The sequence below is a fragment of the Vulpes vulpes genome, chromosome 4, assembly GCF_048418805.1.
Source record: "Vulpes vulpes isolate BD-2025 chromosome 4, VulVul3, whole genome shotgun sequence".
Classification (NCBI taxonomy): domain Eukaryota; kingdom Metazoa; phylum Chordata; class Mammalia; order Carnivora; family Canidae; genus Vulpes; species Vulpes vulpes.
In genome coordinates this window covers 88,383,225-88,401,147 of record NC_132783.1, presented here as the reverse complement: position 1 = coordinate 88,401,147, position 17,923 = coordinate 88,383,225, and the positions used below count along the sequence as shown (strand labels likewise).

At 54.4% G+C, this 17,923-nt stretch overlaps 1 protein-coding gene and 1 long non-coding RNA gene across 8 annotated transcripts in view; one reads left to right on the top strand and one right to left on the bottom strand.

Annotated features, from left to right (window-relative positions):
• The window catches only part of LOC112924928 (uncharacterized), a 26,484-nt gene extending 22,548 nt beyond the window's left edge, over window positions 1–3,936 (top strand). Inside the window, exons 4-5 of one of the 2 annotated variants that reach the window (XR_012001132.1) lie at window positions 836–1,002; window positions 1,606–3,936. This is a non-coding gene — a long non-coding RNA (uncharacterized lncRNA). The remainder of the gene's footprint in view (window positions 1–835; window positions 1,003–1,605) is intronic. The other variant, XR_012001133.1, reaches the window with a different exon arrangement.
• Window positions 1–17,923, bottom strand: part of PRXL2A (peroxiredoxin like 2A) — a 20,495-nt gene extending 2,572 nt beyond the window's left edge. Inside the window, exons 1-6 of one of the 6 annotated variants that reach the window (XM_026005643.2) lie at window positions 17,606–17,923; window positions 14,844–14,945; window positions 6,869–7,031; window positions 4,801–4,892; window positions 1,928–2,068; window positions 1,172–1,336 (exon numbers count right to left, since the gene is read on the bottom strand). In XM_026005643.2, coding sequence (XP_025861428.1) covers window positions 1,172–1,336; window positions 1,928–2,068; window positions 4,801–4,892; window positions 6,869–7,013 — 543 coding nt within the window. In that variant the 5' untranslated portion in view covers window positions 7,014–7,031; window positions 14,844–14,945; window positions 17,606–17,923. Of the gene's footprint in view, window positions 1–1,171; window positions 1,337–1,927; window positions 2,069–4,800; window positions 4,893–6,868; window positions 7,049–11,985; window positions 12,247–12,575; window positions 13,042–14,784; window positions 14,946–17,605 lie in introns of those variants that run through there. The other 5 variants (XM_026005625.2, XM_072756350.1, XM_072756352.1 and 2 more) reach the window with 5 other exon arrangements.

Below are 17,923 nucleotides of genomic sequence, written 5' to 3'. Positions count from 1 at the left end.
GGAAGGCCGAGGTAGGGAGGAGGAAGGAATCCTGTACCCTAGAGCCAGAAGAGGGTGAGTGATTGATCCTCACAGAGAGTAGCCTGCCCAAGTGCAAGGGCATCTGGAAGGGGTCTCTGGGAACTGCCTCTGAAGAGAGGCTATGGGCAAGGGAAGCGTGGGGCCTCTGGCACAGGTCGTATCTCAGCTCCTGAGTCCATCTCCACTGTACCACTTAGCAGCTGTTTATCTGCTGGCTGAGTTATTTCGTATCATTCATAATTCATTTCCTTACACGCAGATGGGAATAAAAATACCTAACATCCTAGACGGGTTAGGAAGTGAGGAAGATAGGAGATCACGCATTTGAGGACCCAGAACAAGGCAGGCCCTCGCTGGCAGCCATCGTCACTAAGACATTTTGATGTATTTACCAGAAAGGAAGCAACCAGGTTTGTTCTACAGCAGACACCAACCCATGCTAGATCCTAACACAGCAGAGCAACAGCAGTGACTGAGGCTCGGATGGAAGGGACGAGAAGTACAGCTTCAAAGTGAAAGACTTCTAATCCTGTTAACTTGTATTCCTCCCCAGTTGAGAAGAGCCTGCAATCGTTAACGTTGGCAGGGAGCTCCACTACTGTCACGATAGAGGACAGGCGTGACTGTCATGCCCAAAGTTGACAGACAGGACTAGGAGTCAGGCCGTGAGGGTCAAGGTCCTGCTGGGCCCTGTGCATCCTCACCCCAGCCCTGCTCTGTGTCCAACTGGCATGTGCGGGTACTGCCTCCCAGCACAGGGCAGTGCCCCCAGCTCCAGGCTGCCCAGTCTGACACAGAGCATCCACCCCCACAGGGTCCCTGTGTGACTCTGGGCCCTCAGAGCCGGGGCACCGAGCACCCTGTCTGCAGAGAAGCTTGTTACCTCTCGGGGAGAGGCACCCCACAGGGAAAAGTGCTACCTGCAAAACTCCCAGGCCATCTAGGGATGCGACTGATGAGTGGGAGGTGGCCTGTGAGCAGGTGTGTGATAAACGGTAATTCCCCTCCCTTTCCCTTCCACATGTCTCCTGGCTTTCTGGACAGAAGGCCGTAAGCCTCCAAGCAGGGAAGGTCACCCCCCCCCATACCGGGGTCTTGTGCCCCCAGACGCAGACACCCACAGATCCACACGTGAACACGAGGAACTTACCTGTTTTCCTGATCCCACCACAAACACTCCCCCGAGGATGAAGCCTTCCCCTTCCAGGTTTCCAGAAAAGCCTCCGTTCCGGGCCCGGAAGAAGTTGTACCACACACCCAGGCGGACAAATCCCATAAACATCATCTTCCGCCTTTGGGGACCGTAGAACTTTTTCTGTAGGAGCAAGAAACACCGGAGCCCCATTGAGCCGCCTGTATGCCTGCCTCCCCAAGGAGGCCAGGTGCCCAAGGGAGGGCATTCGTTCTCAAAGACCCACAGCCGCTGCCTCGTGTCTTCCCCCAACCTAGCCCACACACAGCTCCCATTCAGGAGCACTCTCCGCTGCCCGGGTAATGAGAAGCTTGCGGGCAGCTTCTGACCTCAGGGCAGGCCCGTGCTCAGGGACGGATATGCAGCTAACTCCAGCTCTAACCCCTTGCTAGGGACCCACAGGGCTCTTGGCCCAACAGGCTGGTAGCAGTCCGGCATCCTGCGCAGGAGAAGAGGGGAGAGAAATACACCCACGGAGAAGGGACGGGGGCCCGTGCAATCTCCTCGGCTCCCAGGCCCAGATGACAGCTCAGGAAGGGCTCCAGTACCAACCGAGAGGACACCTTCCAAGTGTCCCAGCACACTTGGCCCAGGGGCCGGGGAGCCCTGGCTGGGTATGTCAGCTGCAGGCCAGACATACCCTGGGCCAGCGAGCTCTCTGCCCCTGAGTACGATGCCCACCAGTCTGTGCCAACAGGCTCACAGCACATCCACCTTTTCATCCAGGAAGATCTCCCCTTTGAAATACGGCTGGAAGTCCTGCACTTCAGTCCTGATCTGCTCCTTCACCACAGCGTACAGGGGGACTCCCAGCTCGTCCAACTTGGGCTTCAGGGAAGACAGGTCCGCAGCCTCCTGCAGAAGACAGGCAACTTGGGAGTCCTGTGCTGCTGCCGCCAGCCAACACCCGCTTCCCTACAGGCCCCGCGCAGGCTGGCACTGGACACCGAAGAACAAAAGCAACAGGATGCCTGACACAGCGAAGGCCTGTGTGGCTCAGCACCAGGCCTCAGGTGCAGGGTGTCCGGTCCCCTCCTCAGCCCAGGCCTCTTGTTCTCTCCATGGGGGAACGCAGAGGCAAGGCTCTGAGGATGGGTGTCCTGACCATGGCCTGGGGCGCATCCAGTCACGGAGAAACTGCACCCCATCATGGTCCTGCACTTGTAGCCATGACACCCTGCCCCTGCTTTAGACTGAACCAGAACCAGCACAGCCGGGGAGGCCGAGCCAGTAGCTGCCTCCAGGCCTTCGCTCAGCCGGCTCCCCACGCCATCCCCCACCCCACGACAACCTTCCTTGTTCTCCCGCTTAAATCCCACCCTCCAGAAAGGGGTCCCTGTTCTGAAAGTTCTCCTGGGCTCATCCACCCTGGAGGAAAGCTCCAAATCTCTCTGCGCCTATCCAATCTTTCTGCGTGGAGACTTTCCCGGAACGGAGTCTGTGTGTGACCACCAAGCTGAGTAGTCACTTAAGTTCCCAAGGGTGTCTATCTCATAGACACTGCATCCTCCAAGTCCTGTCGCCCTCCGTGCCTCGCACATGGCTGGATACGTGAAACCTGCTACATACCAGGCGGACAGATGTGAAGGTGAAGGTGGGCAGTGTGGAGAACACAGCCAAATTGAGAAATCCAGACATCGCTGGCACTCATGAGTTACATGCTGACGGAGAAAGGAAACTACACGTGATGTGGCAAGGCTGCACCTTTCAGAACAGATTCTTCACGTCTGGGGTCGGGATGAGATAGCAGCCCACTTGCCTCCAATATAAGTATGTCGCTGTACGGGAGCAGCTACATTTAATATTTTGTTTATTTTCTATGATGCAGGATCCCTTATGATGCACTTATTGAGAACCTCAGTGAGTGGCAAGCTCTGCCCCACAGCAGAGAGGACTAGATGTCTGCTGTGGCCAAAGGCCACCTGTGTGTGGGAAGAAAGGACTAACTCCCTGGTCCAGGGCTCTGTACTCCGCTGCGTCACTGTACAAAGCCATGGAGTGGAAACCCAGTCCTATGCCTCTGGTCTGGGCCATGAAAATAACACAGACCGCCCTCCACCACACAGTTTTCACAAAACGTCCTGCTAGGCAGAGACCAGGGCACAGGCCGGCAGGTTGTAATTAGGGAGGGCGGCTGCTCTTGGGCTCTCGTGGGTTTAACCGGCCTGGGGAAATCTGGTCACAACAGGCTTCCATGTTGGTATTTGAAGGCCTCACAGATTTTGAACCAAGAGCCCTGAGCTTTTAGACTTCCCTTGCCATGGCAGGTGGAATAATATTGTCTCAGGCTACCCACACCCTAACCCCGGGAAGCTGTGAGTCTGTTTTGTTACAGCGCCAAGGGAAACTAAGGCAGCAGATGGTTGCTAACTGACTGATCTTAAAGGGGATGATCCTGTATTATCTGGGTCCTTAACCACGGGTCCTTAAATGTGCAAGAGGGAAGCCGGAGTCAGTGACATGGTGATGCAGCGTGAGAAAGACTGGACTCATCACTGGCTGTGAGCCACCAGCGGAGGAAGGGGCTTCTCCACCAGCAGAGGAAGGGGCTGTGAGCCAAGGAACGTAGGTGCCCACAACAAGTGGAGAGGAAAGGAAATCACTTATCTCCTGGAGCCTCCAGAAGGAATGCAGCCCTGCTGACACCTTGATTTTAGCCCAATGAGACCAATTTCAAAATTCTGACCCCTAGAAGTGTAAGCTAATAAATCTGTTTAAAGCCATCAAGTTTGTGATCATTTGTTAGAGCAGCAATTGGAAATTAACTGGAAATCAACATGCCGCCCCACGGCACTGTGGTTTTATGCCGCCCCTGCACCTCCGTACCTCCGTTTCTTCCCCTGTAAAAAAAAAAAGGCGTATTTTCCAGGGATATGCGAGGGAGACACAGGCGCTGAAGTGCCCTGAATGGGAGGATGCTCTCTGTCAGCCAGCCACACAAGCAGGGGAGAGATCACAAGGCTGAAAGGAATGCCCCCAGGCTCAGCAAGGACAACCAAGGGAGGTGGATGACCACGTAGACAGGGCCAACGCCACCACTTGAGAAGCAATTCTATCTCATTCCCAGTTCTCCCTCAGCCAGGGCAGATTGGGGAATCTAGGTCTGCCACTGACTGTGTGACCCGGGCAGGTCACCAAACCACCCTGGCCTTCAGGTTATCCAACTGTAAAGTGACAAGGCTGGACCCTTCATGAGCTTCCTCACTTACTGAACAGGTGACGGCTATCTGGTAACGATCCAGACTCTGCGTTTCAGTAAGCAGGGGCCTGTGCTGAGCATCAGGAACACGGAATCGGGTCTGGTCCCCACCCTGGATTAAACGGGGAGCCAGCCCTGGACACAGACAGTCCGTCAGAGTGCAAGGGCCTGAGAGCGCCAAACAGAGTCAAAAACGTGTGCTAACCCCAGGACGCAGCAAGTTGTTAAATGAATACAAACAGGGTATAAGTCAAAAGAAATAATCTAGAGCAAATAACAGTGCTGATCGAAGGTCAGAGTAGGTCCACAGGCCCTTGGTCCCAGCTGGGAACATGTTGGCCCCACTTGCTAGGATCGTTTTCTCTGAAAGGATCTTTGATGTACTCACCTCTCGACAGAGGAAACAGCCGGGCCTGCGCACAGCCATAATCACAGCTCCATTCTTTTCCCAGAGCTCCTTTGCTTTGAAAGTCCTTGGTTCTGGGGAGAAAAAGCAACTTAATACTCTCTCCTCCTGGCCCAGCCTCCCCTCAACCATGAGGCAGCTCATAAATGGCACCAGCCTAGCAGAGGACTTGGAAACAGGAAACAGGAACTAGTCACCCTTCAGAGGAAAATGAACACAGTGTAAGGATCCTACTGTATACCCAAAAGGCCCTCCCCCATCGAAATCTATTGGCAAACTTGAACATCCCAAACTGGAACATTTCTGAAAAAATGGCAAATTCCTTTGCTGGTATCAGTGGACACTGTAATGATGCTTTCAGGCAGATACATGGCCAAAACCTGAAAGAGATCCTGCACTTTGATCAAAAACACCCTTAACTTTTATTTATTTTTTTTACACCCCTAACTTTTAAAAAAAGTATTCAAAATAAATAAATAAATAAAAGTATTCAATGGGAATAAGTTAACAAATTTTTATGAAAAAAAATTTTTTTTAAGATTTTACGTAATCTCTACATCCAACATGAGGCTTGAACTTATAATCCTGAGATCAAGAGTCACATGCTCCACCGACTGATCCAGCCAGGGACCCCAAATCGATTCTTTTTTTTTTTTTTTTTTTTTTTAAAGTAGGGCTTGAAGTCATGACCCTGAGATCAAGACCTGAGCTGAGATCCAGAGTTGAACACTTAACCGACTGAGCCCACCAGGGGTCCCCTTACAAAAACAATTTTTGATCTAAATATGTTAACTGCACTATTTACAGAGAGGATAGAGGATGCCCAACATGGCAATGCCTCAGGGCAGTACGGTTCTGCACCTCAAGCCAGGCCGTGGTCAGACAGGGCCTGCATCTGGCGGGCTGGTCTCAGAGACACACCAGCTCCTCCCCAAACCTCAGTTTCCTCATTCGTAAGTGTAAACAGCTGGCAGCTCCTCTGTGACTGCAGGGGGCATCAAGGGATGGGTAGAGGAGTGCCCCCCTCTGTGTCAGCTAACACAGAGTTAGCGAGGGCTCGGCAAGTACCGACTCTTACTGTCTTAGCATTTCTCAGAGGAAGCCATGTTCCTGCGGGATGCTACGTGGAAAAAAAAGGAGCAGGCTGGGTCCTGTGATGGAATGAGACCAGGAAACCCTGGGATGAACACAGCCAAATGGGGGTCCCTCCGCAGGGCTTCTTCGTCCTCCAGAAGGTGACCTAAGCCCTCACTCTGTGGTCACAGTCCCTGCCTGTCCTTGACAAGCTTCCTCAGTTACAGAACAGGTGATGATGGCCTCCCTTGGAGGGGCCAACCTGGAGGCCCCTTGGGTCAGTGAGCCCCAAGTTTCACCAAACTCATGCCAACTCTATCCGCACCACTGGCATCCCTGAGCTACCAACGCCACGAGCACACAGTGGGGCAGCAGAGGAACCACATGCAAACCTGTGGCTCTCAAGTGTCCACCAGGGACTCCAGGTGGGCTCCCCAAGAGGGAGACAGGTAGGTCCATTCTCAAAGTGTGACCTTGTGCTCCCCACCCCGCCGCGTGTGTGCGGCAGCACAGGTGAGGAGGGCTGCCCATGGCTGTACCAGTAACAACCCAGACACTGCACTTCAGTAAGCAGGAGCCTGTGCTGAGCATCAGGAACATGGAATTGCATACAGTGATTCTCAAACGTAATGGACCCAAGAGCTCCCTTTTTATGAAGATCCAGGAAACAACAGCAGATAGTGAAAAATGCTTTTGATAAGAGAAAGCTAAATGTAAGATACCGTGTCCAACAAGATCACAACTGCATACTGTGTACACATGGAAAAGAATGTGCAAAAATAAAAATGAGTGCTGTGTCCGAGTAATGGGCTTATCAGTAATTTAAAAGATGCTATCAAATCTTTCCTAATGTTGTTATAGTGCCTTCTCAATTAAAAAAGAGAGAGGGGGGGGGGCCTTTTATAAGGAAAACAATGAGTAAGTCTGCATCCCGGCACCTTGGAAAAGTACTGAGGCCTGTGGGATCACCGCTTACCCTTCTCCAGGGTTTTCAGGTCTATGTCTTCCAGATACTCCAGCGTCGCCTTCTGGGACTTAGACAGAAACACGTCTGTGTTGGCCAGGAGCAGGGCCAAGGCAGCCGCCCCCAAGGCCCCCGCGCCAATGGACCACATGCCCATGCTGAAGAAACTCGGATCCTGGAGGAAAGACATTTCTGGAGATTGAGAGGAAGGAAGATGATGTTACTGCTCCCACGTTGAAAGAGCTGGAGTCTGGTCTCCGTGCAAGTCTCTGGCTGGGCAGCCAAGCAGGAGCCCAGAGGCAGAGGACGGGCACAGGGGCGTCAGAGACGGGGCCGAACCAGGGCCTTTCAGCACGTGCCACTGCGAGAGCTTGGGGTTATAACAGACACGCAGAGGCTCCTGCCTGGAGGAGCTCGCACACGCATCTGAAGTGAGAACAGAGAAACGACAGCCCCCTGAGCCGCCTGGCCTGCCGTCCGTTCTCCTGTGCCCAAGGCCAGGGGTTCCAGCTCTGTGGTGTGTCCACGCCGGGCCCCCTGGAGGCAGCCTCCTTCCCTTCCCCTCCCTGTCAGTGGCTGCTTTTCCTTCACAGTCCGGGAGTCTCTGCTATCACCCCCCTTGGGGACGTCTCTGCTATCACCCCCCTTGGGGACGGGCGGCTTTCTCTTCTTTGATCAAAAAACACTCAGAACACCAATCACACTGTTTTGTTACCTTATCCTTCTCCTCTTCTGATTACAACTCTCCTCCCATACCCTTCCTCCAGCTCCCAGACAGTGCCCAGCAGGCCCTCACTGGTGGGGGAGAGGGGGGCAGGCAATCTCAGTACTTCCTCACAACTGAGAATAGCTTTATATTTCATTCATTACACAAATAAAATAGGCTCATATTGAAAATAAAACAAAAATCAAAAAAGAAGCAGTACCGGGAAACCCCGGTGACCCAGTGGTTTAGTGCTGCCTTCAGCCCAGGGCGTGATCCTGGAGTCCCAGGATCGAGTCCCATGTCAGGCTCCCCGCATGGAGCCTGCTTCTCCCTCTGCCTGCGTCTCTGCTTCCCTCTCTCTCTCTCTCCATGTCTGTCATGAATAAATAAATAAAATCTTAAAAAAAAAAAAGCAGTATCTAAAACCAGAGTCAGGGATCCCCGGGTGGCGCAGCGGTTTGGCGCCTGCCTTTGGCCCAGGGCGCGATCCTGGAGACCTGGGATCGAATCCCACATCGGGCTCCCGGTGCATGGAGCCTGCTTCTCCCTCTGCCTATGTCTCTGCCTCTCTCTTTCTCTCTCTGTGACTATCATAAATAAATAAAAATTTAAAAAAATATAAATAAATAAATAAAACCAGAGTCAGTGAGAAAGTAAACCACCCCAAGTGTCTACCAGCTATTGAACGACAGAGGTGAACAGTGGTGGCCACCACTGAACACCAGTGTCTAATCTGATGTGCCCCCCGCCATGGCCAGAACTACACAGCTGTCTGTCAAACACAGGGGAGTGGACAAGAGCAGGCGTTACGTAGGAGAGAGCACGCTGCTGGGTATCTGGCACGAGGTGGCTGCGTGGGTCATGGGGCTCTGCAACTCAAATGGGGTTCCAGGTGGGTCCCGCAGAGCCCAGCCTTGCTCCAGCTCATTCCTGGGGGCCTCCCCAAGGCTTCCTCTGGTTGGGAAGCCTCGTGCTTCTGAGCGGGAGCTCCTCGAAGCAGCACACCCCTCGGACAGCAGCAGGTACACCATCTAGCCCACCTCCTAGCAACTATTGAAAATACCTGTTCCCATGGCCCTCCAGCCAGCCTAGGGTCTTATACTGGAGCCTTCCTCCCTAAGTGCCAGCATGACTGCGTGTGGAGATCACTGGGTACAGACCTGGTGTGTAGGTGTGTGGCACACCTAACCAGACATGTGTCCCCTACAGCACTCAGCTGGGGAGAAGATTTCTCCAGGGGATTACGCAAAGGCCCAGAAATCCACATGCCACTGCCGGAGGATGGGCTTTGAGGGATCCGCCACCATAAGGTGGGGCTGGGAGTACCTGGTGGTGAGGACTTTGGGAACAGAGGGCAGGCCAGGCTTGTGTGGGGCCAGCGTGAAAAACTGGGATTTGAGTTAAGAAATAAAAGGGGTTTTCCAGGCAGGGGGGCGGGGAGGAGGAAGGACCACATGCAAAGAGCACCACAGAAAAGAATCTGGCATCTGCACGCTAGGGAAGGGGAGAAGCGGAGGCCGGTGCGTGCTGCCAAGAGGGACCGGACTGGAAGTTTCTCGCAGCCTCGCTTCTGCCGGCCCGGCAGCACGGGCATCGCGTCGAGGTGCAGATCTCAGGCCTGCCCTCGGACGAGCGAATCATCGGCTGCCTTTCAATCGGACCAGGGAGGCAGTTCACAGGCACACGAAGCCTGAGAAGCACAGTCTCAGCACAGAATCCAGGACTTTCCACTGGGGTGGCGGGAAGCCAAGTACAGGCCAGCTCCCTTCTCCCAGCTCCCGGCGGGGGGTGGCGGGGCTCACGGGGGACACAGCTCCTGCCTCCTCCCCAAACGGACCACCTCGACCGTCCCGCCCCCCAGACCCAGGCAGCCCCACCAGAAGGCTTCCTGGGACTCTGCCCGCCTCGCCGCCGCTGGCCATGGCACTGCCCACGGGCCCCACACAAGACACGGACCTACAGGCTCTGACTCAGTTCCCCTGGACTCTGCCCCTCGGTTCGTCTCGGAACTTCCGGGCCCACACCTGCCAGCGTGGGACACGGTGGGCACCTGGAACTCAATGGAACTGAATGATGAGGACGATGACTCATGGAGAGCCCAAGTTCTTGGGCCAAGTGGGAAAGAACCTTCCAAGGCCAGCTTCCAGTTCTTTTGTGAAACAAAGTTACACATTACTCGATTAGAATTCACAGAACAATTAGGGGCATTCACGGCTCTCACCCGCGTGCTGTCAACAGGAGATCCCCGAGAGCCTGGAACAATTGCTACACCTTCACTCGCAACCCAAACAAGCCTGGATCTCATACATGTGTGCGTGATTCAGGAGCAAACAGCGCGGCCTCTGATCACAGATCTGATCATGTTTCTGTGGCAGCACACAAAGACCAGCTTACGCCTACCCTACCTGACACACGGGCTCGCCTCACCTCCCGAAACACTTGGGTGCGTTGCAGGAAGTCCAGAGAGCCTCGCACTCCGCTCCACGTCCTCCCAACACACCATGGCTGCTCTTACCGGCCAACAGGCTCCATCTTCCCACCAACAGCCAGTTAGCCTGTCTGCTCATGACTCAGGGAACAGGACTCAACGAGACTCAACATTTATTTCCCATCATTGATTCAGCACCGACCTGTTCAATAAATGGCAATCTGGGAGGACGTACAACGGAATGATACCCAATCCTCAAGGACACACGGGCCTAGCACACAGAGAAAAGAAATTCAAGTGAAAAGGGAAGCCACCTTGGGCTGGGTATGAACACAAAGCTGTAGGGGTGAAAGCCAGCTCCATCTGATCTGGAAGCACCCAGAAGGAAGTGGCTCTGGGGCTGCTGTGGGACTCAGGGGCTGAATGGAAGGCCTAGGCCTCGCCTGGGCTGAGTAAGCCTGGGGAACACCAGGCTGGCTGGGGGTGGACATCAGTGCTCAAGGCACCAGGAGATTGCAAGCTTCCGTGTCCCAAGGGCCCCCCAAGCCCTTACCTCAAGTTTAAGAGCCAGAATACAAGATGTGGGTGTGGCTTACCACCCCACCTCGAGCTGTGACCCAGGAGCGTGGACTTCACTCTCGGGCCCAGCAACACTAAGAGGGGAGAGTGGTATTAGCTCCAGGGGTGAGTCAGGGCTCCCCGTGAACATGCGCTCCCCGTGGGCCTCTAGCAGCTGGTTCTTCTACTGGGGTTAGCGGTGAAAACTGACCCCTACAAACACCTAGAGAATGTGCAGGTCCAGCCCCTCAGCCAAGCCTCCTTGAGCTATGTAGCGATTCCCATCCTGGCACATCTTGGAGCATGGACCGCTGCAAACGCTGCAGAGCGAGACTGACCGAGGATCTTGGATCACAGCTCTTCCCACGACAAAGAGAGGGGAGGAGAGGGGAGGGGAGGGGAGGGGAGGGGAGGGGAGGGGGCCTCACTCCCTCAACGGAACAAAGCATGTCCACATGGGCCTCCAAGCTACTGGGGGAGATAGGGAAGCCAGTAAACTAGCATCTATTTGGTGTCACTTGATACTCAGGGCCTAATTTCATTCACACAACAGTCTTTGATGCAGGTATTACCCTGTTTTGAAGCTGACAGCACAGAATTCAGAGTTCAGGACTTTCTCCAGAAAGAGAGGGCCAGCAAGCAGCAGTACTGTGGCCTGGACCCAGATCACTAGGGTTCTGCAGCCACACTTCTACTACTGCCGTACCTTGCCACCCCACGCATTCATTTGTGGGTTTCTGGGGGGTCAAGGGGGATGATCCCCTCTGTCTTAAAGAGCATTAAAACAGACTGACTTGTTTTCCCAGTCATCAAATACAGCCAAACTGTTAAAGGAAATTTACCATATGGCAGATGTCCCTTCTCCGTCCGCCCCCCCCCATCCTCATCTGTTCAGAAAAAGGTCAATTTCTCCGAGAGGCAAGAACGAAGTCCTTTACAGAAGCCAGCCCCCTATCTGACACGGCTGCAGCCCTCAGTTCCCAATGTGGGGCTTCTCTGGTCTCATCCTCTCCCACAGAAGGTGGTGAAGCATGATAAGACCACAGGCAGAAACAACAACCAACGGTGGCAGCTCAGAGTGGCCGCTCTGGGGGCTGGGGGAAGAGCATGGTGTTGCGGGGAGAAGACCCAGCTGGGCTCCCTAGGCTATGCTGGGGTGCTCCCCTCTGCCAGCCTCATTTTTCCCCACTCCAAAATGACAGGGTGGGACCAAGTGAATGCTAAGGCTCCTTAAAGCCCCCCCAGTGCCATCATGTGGGTCTATCACTAAGAGCTCCTTCAGAGTCACCCCCTTCTTGGGTCCCCATCAGGACTCTCCCAGTCCATTCCAGTTTCCACACTGTCTCTTCCCTGCAGCCCAGAGCTCCCCAAGCCACTCCCCACCACGGTCCCTGATCCCCAACCTGGGCAGTTCAACCCTGGGAGCAGGGCACTCACCATCCACAGCGTCCACACTCGCGCTTCTGCTGACAAAGAGGCTGACCCAGCAGGAGCCTCGGGAGGCAGGCTGCCGGGAGGGCTGGGGGCGGGGCTCTGGAGTCCCGCCTCTGGCCTCAAGCTCTCTCTCTCCCACCGTGCGCAGGACCTGGCCACCCAGAAACCCTGGGGCTCCTTCAGCTGTGAACACTCAATCTCCAGAAAACATCGAAATGGACAGCTGCCAAGGCCCCCAGCCCTTCAAATAGCTGAACACAGTTTGAGTCATTTGCAGTCATGCAGACTGTAACATTTATCGAGTGCCAAGAGACCTTCCCTGCTAGCCTATCCGGCGCAGATGAACCAAGTGAAGGCCTTAACGCGGCCCACGTGCCACGCTGAGAGCAGTGGGACATGTCCCTCTCGCCGCGGCTCCTCACCCCACTCATCGCCCCACAACCAAGGAGTCAGCTGGCACCACCCAGGCCCCCCACCTGTGCTATCAGTTCTTTCCCCTCCCTTTGCCTTCCCTTCTTGCTTCCCCGCCTACGCCTACGTGGCTCCCCTCACCCTCACCCTCACCCTCACCCCTTCCCGAAGACCTCACCTACCTCCAGCTCACCACTCCCACGCCCTGGTATTGACTTCCAGGTTCTGACTGCTGTTCCTGACTCAGAGTTTGCACTTGGGGGTTCTGTAGGTCAGCTCCTTTGCACCATGTCCAAAACTGACCTCCACCAGAGTCGGGGTTTCTTCCAGAGTTCCCCAGCCAACCCAGGCATCTGGCTGACCGCTCAAGCTAGAAGCTGAGAGACACCACACTCCTTCTCCCTCACTGCCCACCTCTAATCAGTAAGGAAGTTCAGTCCATCCCGTGAAACATGTTTGCCTCCCGACCCCCGAGCCCCTCGTCAGCCTCCCTGAGCCAGGCGGGCCCAGGCCCCTGTCACTGTGCCGGCCTACTCTGAGAACTACAGAACAGGCTTGGCCCAAGCCAGGGTGTCTCCTGCTCGCTCTCCAGGCTGCAGCCAGACTCACAGTACAACACCTCGACCTGCTCAACCTGCTCGAGTCCTCGCCTTGTTCTGGGCTCTCAGAACTCCTCAGCACGGCCAATGGGGCCCTTCATAGCTTAGCTGCTGGCCACTGTTCTGACCACTCCGTGAGGCGCAAAGACTGTGACGTGTCTTGTTAGGCCTCCCAACTGTTGCTGTGTTGTTTCCTTCGCCCAGGATGCCCCTCCCCGCCATGCAAACCATGTATAGGCCCCGCACAAGCAACAAAACACTCTGTTCTCCAAAGTGTCTTCCTGAAAGCCCCAACTATCAGCTGTTCCCTCGCCTCTGATGATAGAGCATGCACGTGGAAACACACACACACACACACCTCTGCACACCACACATGCAAATGAACTCCGCATGTTTTAGTTACTGGCACGATTTTGTACACAGTGTGGTAGAGCAATCTGAGGGCAGGGGCTGCTGTCTTATTCACTCGTGCACCCCCAGCACTTAACACAGATCCTGCTAATCAGCACCCCTTCGAGGTCTAATGAAATTATCTGAACATTATCTTTTAAACTCCATGTTGGAACAGACTTGGAGGCACCCAATTTCAGCTCAGTAGAAGGAAGTAATTTTGCACAGGGCTGGCTTTACCTTAAATAAAACACTCAAGCCTGGGGTTTAGGTGATCTTAGGTTGGGTGCTCGCTCCACTGTTCAATGGCAAGGCAATCTGACATAAGCTATGAAGACACTCTGTAGCGACAGAGGAAGGAACTAGCAGCAAATCTATGAGGTTGTCCCGGTTCTGAAATCCAAAGACTCTAAAGTACCGCACGGCTGCAAGTCCAGGGTTCTGACATCCAGAAAGCCTTGGGGGCACCTGCCACCACCACTCTCCTGCTGGGTGTGCACAGTCTCACTCCCTGCTTCCCCAGGACTAATTCCTGCCTGTTCAAGGAGCTGCCTCTGGGCAGGAACTGATAAAGTCTTCATAAAACAAAGTATCAGCACTGGGTGGGATAATTCATGCCTGAAACAAGTAGAGACAGCATCATATTCTATATACAGAGGGTATATCTGCCCTGCCCAGCCCAGCCCCACCCAGGGAATCCTCCCTCCCCAGAATGAGCTGGCTTGAGACAGGCCAAAAGGAAGAAAGGGGTGCTGAGGAAGGCAAAGGAACCTAAGAGTGCACGTGGGCTTCCTTGCCTCCAGCCCTCAGTGAAGAGGCTGGAGGGACATTTCATCTTCCTTCTTTGCTCTTCTGTCCCCTCTCCCTTAGAGCTCTGATCAGCCCCTCCGCCACTGAGTAAATGAGGAAACTAAGGCCCAGAGAAGGGGCTGGCTAGTCCAAGGTCACATGACTGTGCTGGGACTCAGGTCTGGGTCTCCCAACCCCCAATCCATGGTTATTTATCCTGCATTGGACACTCCTGCAGAAGCTGGAACAGGGCGGGGCAGGGTGGGGTGTTGTGGGGTCCGAGGTTCAGAAAGACGGGGGTGAGGGGCGGTTCCTGAATTCTGCTCACTGGCCTGAAGAAGGCTGAAAGCAAAATTGCTCCTGAACAGGGCCTGGGAAATCTATGGCTAGAGGGAACACCAGTCTTTCACAGGCCTAGTGCTTTGCAAGCAGCTTACAATGCAAAGCCCATGTTTTTGCCCACTTCGAGCTGAGAGGCCATTCTGCATCTCTCCTCCCCATAGTAACAAGGTCCTGTCACTCCTGGAGGATACAAGGACAGGCTGAAATATGCCAGTTTAGCAGGCTGGTGACCCAGGGCCCCAGGAGCAGTAGAGGATGTATTCCCACCCACCCTTGTCATCAAGGACCATGGACCTAGCCACATGGAGCCGCAAGCTCTCTCCTACTCGCCTCAGTCTCCAACTTCCTGTTCTGCTCCGTGGGGTGATGGTCTGTCCAGCTCTGGCTCAGCTGTCCTCTCAGATGCCGGAGCCAGGAAGTTCTGAACAGATGCTGAAAGCAGAACAAGAGGACATAATCGGCTACTGAGAAACTGTGAGACAAAGACAAAAATCCTCTCATCAGTGATTGAACCTACAGAGCCCCCCAAATACGTGGCCATTCTGTCCCTTGCTTGCACAGCCTCCTGACTGGGCTCAGAACACCAGCTCTATCAAGTTATAGGGGTGTGGATGGGAGGGCAAGGGCGGTACCAAAAAAGACCCTGGGCTTTGGGATGAAATTCCTGGGTTTCCACTCTTTGAGAGGTCACCTGTCCTTCAGTATCTCCTTCCTAAAAACAAGGGAACTTTAAGGGGTTGTCCAGAAGAATTTATAAGAGCATCATACAACACGATAAAGTAGTGCAGGATAATTTTGATTTTTTTAGTACTGCAGAATCTGAGGCATGCTCTTTCTCTTCTTTAAGGGGCTCAGATTCACTAGTTCTCCGCAGGCAGGTCATTTGAAGAACACAAAACACTGAACAAGTTCTCCAGCTGTGCCACCCTGGCTGTTTTACTGCAGGCCTGCCTCCTGGCTGTACCTCTGGGCCTGGAGGGAACCATGGCTGGTCCCAGGCCCCTCTGGCCTAGCCGTCCACTCCACGAAGCATACTCCCTGCCGTGCCCGTCAACACTGCCTTCCGGACTAACAGCACCAGGGAAGGCAAGGGTACTGTCCAGCTGAAACCTCCTGGGCCAGAGGCCACTGAGCCTAGAGGTGAGGCTGGTTCCCCCAGCCTCTGGACAGTTGTTGCCACACAAGCCTCAGCAGAGGGAGGCTTGGGAGTCTCTCAGCTCCACATTTCACAAAGAGGCAAAAATTTGGCTGGCAGGAGAGCAGTATTCTGAGATACTGACAGAGCCTGGGGTTTCGAGCCCCAGAAATCTAGTTCTTAATCAAATTTTCTGAGAACCAAAGAAGTGACACAAGCTGATAAGACAATCATCAGAAATGTCTTCTGTCAGAACATGAGAGACTAACTTCCTTCCTTCCTTCTGTCAGAACATGAGAGACTTCCTAACTCTGGGAAACAAACTAGGGGTGGTGGAAGGGGTGGTGGAAGGGGAGGTGGGGGGGGGTGGGGGTGACTGGGTGACGGGCACTGAGGGGGGGCACTTGATGGGATGAGCACTGGGTGTTATATGTTGGCAAACTGAACACCAATGGAAAATAAATTTGTAAAAAAATTAAAAAGAAAAAAGAAAGAAAAGAAATGTCTTCTGTACCCCTAGGGCACAATGTCTAAGATCCGAAGGCAATGGCAAGCCCTTGCACAGGGGGACATGGGAAAAAGTCACACCAGGAATAAAAACCTACATCAAATTCCTACAGGTCGTAGAACCTGGACAAGGCACCATTGTAGAACCTAGACTCATGCACCGAATAGTAGATAAAGAGTACCCGTATCTTTGTGATTACTGGAAAATAGTCAATGGTGAACGATTCCCGAATGACCTTCTACCGAGTTGTAAGAATCAGATTAAAGGTACAGATGGTGCCTGGGTCGTGCAGCTGGTTAAGCAACAGACTCTTGATTTCAGCCCAAGCCCAGATCTTAGGGCTGTGGGCTGAGGCATTAAAGTGGGGTTCCAGCTCTGCACACCAGGCTCCCCTCCCAGAGGGCTTGGGATTCATCCTCTCCCTCCCCCCTTCTAAAAACAAATCTTTTGCAAAAACGTATAGATGGTGCTTTGTAAGCTACCTCACTAAAGCGCGACACAAATACAAGGTATAATTCTTGCTTCTAGATTAGTCAAGCATTGCCCCTAAAATGTAGTCCGTAAACAAAATGGTAGCTTTCTGATGACTGGGTGTGCATTCCGAATCCCAATTCTTGGGCTCCAGGACTAAGCATCCAAGCAGGATGCATCCAAGCAGGTTCCTAGACAATGTTTTTTTTTTTTTTTTTTTAGACAATGTTTTTAAAATAAATCCTTGATGATTCTTTTGAATCATCTGCCAAGTTCAAGGGAAAACACACTGAAATAGAAAACAAAAACTAAATCGAAGTCTAAGTAACTGAACCGCGGAAGCAGCATGGTCTTGAAGGACAAAAGGCCCAGAGTCAGCTGGGTCTGAACCCAGGCCAGCTCCGGACTCCCCGGGTGCACTCCCTCCCCTCCCTCCCCTCCCTCCCCGGAGCCCGGAGCCCGGAGCCCGGGGCCTTCACCCTTTTTGCTTCCTCTCCTTCACCTCCCTGCACCTGCCACAATCCGGACAGGGTCAGATCTGCGCCTCGTCCATCTTTTCATTCCCAGACTTCAGCACAGGGATTTTAAATGCACGCTTGGGACTCTTTCCAAGCCTGGCAGGGGCGTGTCACTTGTAAAAGGAGGGAACAGGTGCATGTAAGAAAGAGAAAAAGGGACCCTAAGGGAAGGGGGGGATCTGGGTGGGGAGACATCGGAGAGGGAGACAAACCAGGAGAGGCCCCTGACTCCGGGAAACACACAAAGGGTCGCGGAAGGGGAGGGGGTGCCTGGGTGCCGGGCACCGAGGAGGGCACGTGATGGGATGAGCACCGGTGTTATAGGACCTGTTGGCAAATGGGATTTAAATGAAATCTTAGAAGAAAAAATAGGGAGGGAGCAGGTGCCTGAGACTCCGAAGGAACCGTGGCCCCATAAACCCCGACCCCAGGGAAGCAGGTCGCGACCTCGGGGGCTCACCTGCGGCTGGCCCGCCCGCTCCCCCGGGGCTAGAGCCCGCTCACTCGGGGCCCGGGGACGGGAGGCGGCGGCGGGGCGGGGCGGGGCTGCGGCGCGGGTCTCCCGCTGACCCGGGCTTGGCGCTGCGGGCCGCCGGGGCCTCGCAGGTGCGGCCGCGCCCCGCGGCTCCGCGGCTCCGAGGAGCGCGCACCCGGCCCGGCCTCGGTTTCTCACCGGCGCTGCGGACGTCACGTGCGCGCGTGCACCTCGCCCCGCTCCCCCCCCTCCGGGGCCCCGGCGCCCGCAGGCTCCCGCGCCAAGGCCGCCCCGCCCCCGGGG